The sequence below is a fragment of the Nannobrachium achirus genome, assembly GCF_963921795.1.
Source record: "Nannobrachium achirus genome assembly, chromosome: 20".
Taxonomy (NCBI): domain Eukaryota; kingdom Metazoa; phylum Chordata; class Actinopteri; order Myctophiformes; family Myctophidae; genus Nannobrachium; species Nannobrachium achirus.
Genome location: NC_137827.1, coordinates 34,550,207 through 34,557,669, shown reverse-complemented (window position 1 = coordinate 34,557,669; position 7,463 = coordinate 34,550,207). Strand labels below are relative to the sequence as shown.

Here is a 7,463-nt window from a genome sequence, read left to right as displayed (position 1 = left end):
TATTGCAGATTGCTGTGGTGTGTATATTATTCCATTCCATGTGGAATGCACACATTCACAGAAGATCGGCATACCAAAGCATTCCATAACTGGACTTCTTTGTGCTAGAGCGAAAAAATAATAAGCGATGGTCAATTAAATGCACAGCATGATTAACATTTAACAACTCCAGTGAGAGATTAGAACACAGGTTTAAAAAAAGAATCTGGTTTGTTTTATTTACAAATCAATGATGTCACTTAACACAGGTTCAGAGAGAGCATATAGTTCAACTGTGTATATTATCCATTTTCTTTCTTCATAATGCAGTAGTGTGAGTGTGTGTGTGAGTGTGAGTGTGTGTGTGTGTGTGTGTGTGTGTGTGTGTGTGTGTGTGTGTGTGTGTGTGTGTGTGTGTGTGTGTGAGAGAGAGAGAGAGAGACAGAGAGGTGCATGTCAGGCATTAGAGTGGACATTCGGTTCCATATCCTGGTCCAAATTCGTTCACCCTCTTCAGTAGTGCTGCTTTCACTGCACTGATTTTCCCATCCAACTCTGTCAAACTGCAGGCCTGCAGGGACATGGTAAACCCAAACAAATGTCAATTCTACCGTAGGATCACTCTGTGCTGACCAACAAATAAAACCCACATGAACCTGCAATCCTGGATGAAATGCAGTGGCAGAATTGACGAACCTGAGCAGAAGACGCCTTTGGTCGTTTGTGAAGATAGCTCTGCAAGAAATGAGAGATACGGGTTCATAGGTTTATTGGTGACATACACAATCCATTCCATTTTGATTAAAAGAAATGAAAAAAAAAAAAACATTTACATTTTAAGAATAACCCTTTAAAAAATACGGCACAATAATTATTTGTCGTTCTTAATTAGCAAAGGGAGAATGGCAGCAGATTTTCTCATGCTTTATTTAATTAATCTTTATTCATACATGTAATCTCATTGAGACCCATTATCTCATTCACAAGAGAGACCTACCTAGTTCAGACAGCAGCAAAAATATACTTTCTTAAAAATATGAAGAATATCTATGTAGTTTTTCTGGAACAAAGAGTAGCAGAGGTTTCTCCATTGAGACCCAACATTCCCAATCTGCGGTACAACCATGAATTATTTTTATTTTCAAGTCGCGCCATGATTAGCTAAGGAGCACTTTAGTTTTTGGTGCTGAATCGACTGGGTTCTGGGAACATGGGCCAAATGTGTTAAGCACTTTAGCATTCACTGAAAACATTTTCATGAAGTGTGGGGAAAGAAATGGTACTCTAGATCTAAAATAACCATCAGTTTATTCAAAGACACTCGACTTCTCCTGCTCTGCTCACACAAACATACAGTCAAAAGCAGATGGAGAGCAATAAGCTCATAGAAGTGGCACGCCATGCTTAGAATTGCCAGTGTGAAGAGAAAAGGAACAGCACAAGGATAAATAATTCAATTACAAACGCAATGGATAGACTGCTTAAGTCAGGAATTCATAAGATCATTTAGGTCTGCATACAATTTTGGACAATTTAAAAAATAATTGTATTGGTTATAGTTCTAATAGGCAATCAACAGCAAATTTCCCATGTGAACAGTGAGCTCTGAGGCAAATAGCACTCTGCAATACTGCCTCAGTTAATCACCAACACATTTTAGGGGTCCTGGTGGTTCAAACCGAAAATGTGCTGACCGTTGCCCACAGTGTCCTGGGTCTGTTTGTGGGTTTGAAGGTTCTTTCGTTTCTTTAAATTAAAATATTCGGAACTTTTCATACAAAGGCTGACACCAAACCATGGCTAGTGTTCCAAAGGACTTCTTTATTCTTTTCTCCTTCTATATTTACCCTAAGTTAGTCATTATGCCAATTAATTCCTTCCTACACATTTCTGTGTTGCCAATGCTATTTGTAAGCTAATGGATCTCCTGCCATTGCGGAGGCCCCACCAGGAGGACGTAACGCTTCCGCCCTACTCCTCCCGTTCAACACAGCCACCGCCCCAGTTCGTAAGAGTTGCTAGCAGTGCTGTGTTCTACCTGATATGGGGGTCTACTCTGGATGCTGTGAGAAGAAAAAAAAAAGAGAAATAGCGTGTACCCTCTCGAGATGTCCATGAAAAGCGCTCGGTATAGGCTCAGGGCAGCAAGACTGTGGACTTCAATAGACGTTTTCGTGGTAATGTTGCGTGGTGTCTTATGTTAAGGAATGCATGGCTAGTGGCTATTATCTTCCTTGAGGCGATAAAAGGAATGACCACGGGCAATTCACACATTAACTTAAAAATCACACCCGTGTGAAGTGGAGCTGTGTGTGTGTGTGTGTGTGTGTGTGTGTGTGTGTGTGTGTGTGTGTGTGTGTGTGTGTGTGTGTGTGTGGATCATGTGTACCGATTTTTGTGACATTTGAAGAAAATATGTAGGAAAAGCAGCAAAAAGTGTGTTTTGGAGAAAATTCAAGATGGCGGAAAATCTATCATGGCGCAAATGGGCGTGGCCTATATGGGGAGATGCGTCATGACCCAAGGAATCCAGGGAAAAAATATTTTTAATTTTCCGACCTACGGTTCAAGAGTTACAGGCCAAAACGTAAAGTGGGGTGTTATGGCGCCACCATGCGGCCAAATGACACAATTATTTTTTATTTAATCCTTGAAATCATTATGAACCTCCTCTCCAAGTCTTGAAACTCTAGCCCCTATGGTTTGCGAGAGACAAATAATTGAATGTGAGTTTTTGCAATTCCCATTATAAGTCAATGGGGAAAATTAATTCACTAATAAATTAATATCAATTAAACTATTGAACCTTTCTCTTAGCAAGTTACTAGCCCACTATTCCCGAGTAAGCCGGTCGATTTGACATATGGCGCGAGTGTGTGGTGGCAAAACTGTGGGACTAGTAGCGTGCCGAAGTTTAGGAAGTTCAACACGGCCAACTGTGTTCGTATAGACACTCAGTCAAACCATAGAGTTATATATAAACTAGAGAGCGGACTGCCCGGCCCCAGCAATTCAATTCATGCAATTCAATGCATTTTCGATGGGAGGAACTAAGTCGCAACGAACGGACGCAAGTGGGGGAAACAAGGATTTCATTAAGAACCTGAGACAACCCTATATACTCTGTGGTGGTGGGCAGGTGCTTTACTCCTGCACCACCAACCTCCAAAAGACTTCCTTTCATACACGTCAAAACTGTAAACAGCATGTCTCTCCACCACACCAGTATAGGGATTACGACTAAAGTTCAAGTGCCTTATCATTAACAAGAGGACATGTTATGTGTAGAATGTATTGTTAATTGAAAATACTACATCCAAGGCAAATCCACAAACTCACAGATGATTGAAAGTACTCTGGTGACAGTCCCTCCAGTTCCAGAATACGATCTTCCAGCTTCTTCAACCTCTGGTACACACTCAATGGGACTGGACCCGCTAGGAAACATTACAGGAGTTGAAGAGAATCATAATTAGATAACGGTTAACCAACAAGACAAAAAAACATACTAAACTTCCTTATCTTAGTAAATAGTAATTAATGTTTGTTTAAATGAAATAGGTCATGACCAAATGGAAGGTGAGCCATGTTTTTAAACTCAAGAGCCATTCAAGATCCAACAACATTGCAAGAATGCTAGCACAATAAAACAAGTCTAAACACTGTCACTTCAACCCAAATAATTACTGTATAGTGACCACTTAGCTGAATGGTATGGCAACACCATCTAAGTCATGTGCAGTCTAAAAGTCTCAATTTTGAAGGAGGTAAAGTATTGCATAAAATGGAATACAGCCTTAATTTCCAAATAAGCATTTTTTTTCTGGCTATGTAATCTCCACAAAAAGTTGTTCTCTGAAAGACCAGGCTGGTTTCCTGCTGACCTGTTGGGAGTTTTAGATGAGTCTCGATGTTTTGAAGGCGCTCTTCTATGGCAGCGTTCCCACAGTCTCTGGTCACGTGTCCCCTCTGCAGCTCCCCGGCCTCCCCCTGGCCAACCCCAACGCGAGTCTGAGGCCCATATGTGTTCACTACCCGCGTCACTGTCCAGCCAAGGCACACCAAACAGGCAAACCAGGGTCGCAAACAAATGTTATTTTTAATCACACACACTGGATAACAATAAGTCATGACATATGCCCAATCATCAGTACCGGTAAATGCCACCCCCCACACACTCTAGCGTTAGATATGAGGTCGGTTTGTAAATACTGCTTTTCCGGTTTATAGTTGAATGAACTATATAATTCAATAAAAAATTAAGTATAGAAAAATCTCATCAGACTTAAATAAGGTTTTCCAGCATCATCAGCTTACCTTTCACATGGCTTTTAAACCCTGGGTAAGGTGTGAATACTGCATCTGTTCTGGCACAGCTGTCTTCTACACGAGAAAAATCGTGAGGGAAAAGAATCAGTTTATCATGCACTCTGCTTTTGTTGAATTAAAAAGATAATAGTGAACATTTAGCAGCTCTGGTGCTTAGAAGGCCCTATCAGTCCAAGCCAAACGTTAAGATGTCCTGATTTTTATCATCATCATTGCTTTAAATCTGTCCATTTTATGTTTCTTTCTGGACCTACCCAGGTTTAATTTTTAGGCTCTGTGTGTAAGCTGTTAGAAGAGAATAACAGCCTGACCTCTCGCCTGTGGAAATCAGCACTCTCCCAAACATTGGCAATCTGTGTGCAGGCTCCCGCTCCCCCCCTCCCCCCCCAACTCATTCCCATTCTCACCCTGATTGCAGTCGATCACGTTGCAAAACTCCCGCACATTGTTTTCATTGATCTCCATCTGCTTGCGCTCCATAAATGCAGATATTCTTCGGTCAATCTGGATGTTAGGAATGGACAGGGAGGACAGATAGAGAGCAACGACACACTGAATTCTTGAGCTGTTGATAGATTGATTTTTAAGAAATCCCATTTAGTGGTCAAGAAAGACAAATCAATGGCGTTGTATGGAAATTCACATTTTGTAGGACGGAAAAGACATTCAAAATTATTCCCAGTAGCCTGGCAAAAAAAATGATAATGCTTGCCATCCGGCATCATCAAAATGACAAAGCACAGTGTTTGCTTGACTACCAAAATAAATGCACAACAGAATAGGACTCTCGTCCTTCATCCACATGCAATCTCAAAGTAATGAGCATCCACTTCATAGTCCATCAAGGGCCTGGCCATCTCTCAAAGCCCTCCAGCAATATGGTCTGCTTTACCCAACCAACAGCAGTGAAGGACCCCATCATTCTCTGCTAAACTCGCTGATCAGGTCTCACATCAAGCATTTGATTCACTGCAACACTTCATCTGCACATACTTGGTGGGCAATTACTTATGATTATTCATTTGTTTGACAGAGAGTTAAGAAGAGCGCTCGAAACAGAATGTCACTGCCCGAGCCGAGCGGCCTGATGCACGATGACGATCATATTACAGACCCTCACCTCTGACTTGCCGGCTCGGATCTGCACTGTTAGGTCATCAGCCTGCGGTTCGCTCTCCTCCGCCCCTGAGGTGCTTCGGCGAGCAGCGGGAGGAGGATGGTGCTGAGGCTCGACGGTCACTCTCTCACTGCGTGAAGGTTGGACGACGGCATCGTTTGGCGTGATGCGTTCTACTGACGTTGGCTTGTTTTCTGCATCCGCTAGTGCCACAAGGCTTTCTTTAACAGCCTGAATAAGCAAGAAATACATTTAAACAAAAGTAACATCTTACACATTTTCCCAAAATTTACTCAGCTTAAATTATCTATGCAAACATATTTTGAGTCGTGACGATATTAACAGAAAGCTTTCAATTATCAGTCATTGTTGTCTATGTCATATTGTTATGTGGTTACCTGTAGTTTGGAGATGTGTTGCTGCACACAGTTGTAAAGGGAAGCAGTTGAAGCAGATGACACATCCACTGCATCAGTATTCACGTATATCTTCAAAGCAGCATCGTCAAGTTTAAGCTTTAAAAAAAGAAAGAAAAACTATGTAAAACCCGCAAACGACAGTAGATCAGTAAAACTTCCCAAACCTTTTAGCTGCCCTCTTCCCTCACCTCCTTTAAAACGGCACTGAAAAGCCACTTAAGAGGCGTCTGCTACTCGAAACTGGTAAATAAAAACAAAGCCTATCCGTACCTCCCCCTGACCTTACTATTGTGAATACCATTTATTTTGCATTGTGTTTTACGATTGTTTTTCTGATTATATCTTCTGCATAGTACTGTGTTTTGTCTGTCATTCAATGTTATGAGTTTTTAAACAAGCCATTGGCTTTTTTGGGTTTATCCTTTTAGTTGACCTTGTACCATTGAACTGTACTGTCATGAAACTGTACCTTTGCCTATGCAAACCTCTAGTAACATCTTCAATCATCAATCAATCAATCAATAGCTCGAGACCCAAAAGAGAAATTAGACGTTTGACTGGGACCCAAACTAGTTCAGATCTACAAGACTACAAAGTCAGCTTCGTGCCACGTTGTGGGCTTATAGTTAGGCTATTTTCACTACTTCTTAAACGGGTTTACACAAGTGTAATACAGTTTAAAAAGTGTACCTTTAAAAATGTTTTCCAATTTATGTAATTCCTTAGATTTTTCTTTTATTTATTAATGAAATTACTTCATTGAGATTTTATTAAAAAAATTGGGTATTAAATGTTTTTTGAATATGTTTTGAAATAATAAATGTAGGAAACAAAGAAATTAAGGGACCGATACAAATGTGTCCGTGACCCACATATGGGTCCCGACCCAGCGTTTGGGAACCAGTGCTGCAGAGAACTAAATACCGTACAACGAAAAGCTCGACCGCTGCCTGCAACTCAATAAAAGGAAAATTCGTAAGCTAAATTATTATTTGTTTCCTTTCCTCCAATGAAAACTCATTACTGCCAGGCAACAGTGTAACAGTTTCATATTAGAATCGCGACACAATGGAGATAAAGCTACCCGTATGCTACTGTATATCAGCAGCAGCTAAAAACAATAGCATCAGCCAGGCGCTACTACTACTATAATATGTCGTCATGCTATGGCACAGAAACCTGGTACAAACCAACCTCTTCAGTGAAGCTTTTCAACAGGTTCATTATGGTGCACACACAGTCCTTAAAAGTATCATTTTTGGCCGCGATGGTTGGAGCTGCATTTCCACTGAGCTTCATTTTCTCCGCCATAGCATTTCCGCGTTTGCAGAATGCTGGCGTTTCATTGGTTGGGTTGGCTTGCGCAGCACGTAAGATACTCTACTCACCACTGGTTCCCAAACACTGGGTCTGGACCCATTTGTGGGTCGCAGACACATTTTTATAGGTCCCTTTATTTTTGTCTCCACCAGCCGAAGGCATGGGGGAGAGACGGAGAGTATGTTTTCCCCTCCGTCCGTCCGTCCGTCCGTCCGTCCGTGTGTCCGTCCGTGCGTCCTCGCAGTTTGTGAGCACCTAATCTCATGCAGTCGCCGTTGGCCCGGTCGCTGCCAAAGTGA

The 7,463-nt window shown here is 41.6% G+C and overlaps 1 protein-coding gene across 1 annotated transcript; it reads right to left on the bottom strand.

Moving 5' to 3' along the window:
• Positions 1–337: 337 nt before the first annotated feature.
• mbip (MAP3K12 binding inhibitory protein 1) lies at positions 338–7,155 on the bottom strand (the record flags this gene model as incomplete). The annotated part of the gene is made up of 9 exons (XM_080750997.1): positions 338–550; positions 676–714; positions 3,319–3,416; positions 3,864–4,022; positions 4,297–4,362; positions 4,716–4,812; positions 5,429–5,656; positions 5,824–5,940; positions 7,039–7,155. 9 exons carry the CDS (start codon positions 7,153–7,155, stop codon positions 443–445), a joined length of 1,029 nt encoding a protein of 342 aa, XP_080607123.1. The 3' UTR covers positions 338–442.
• Positions 7,156–7,463: the final 308 nt, after the last annotated feature.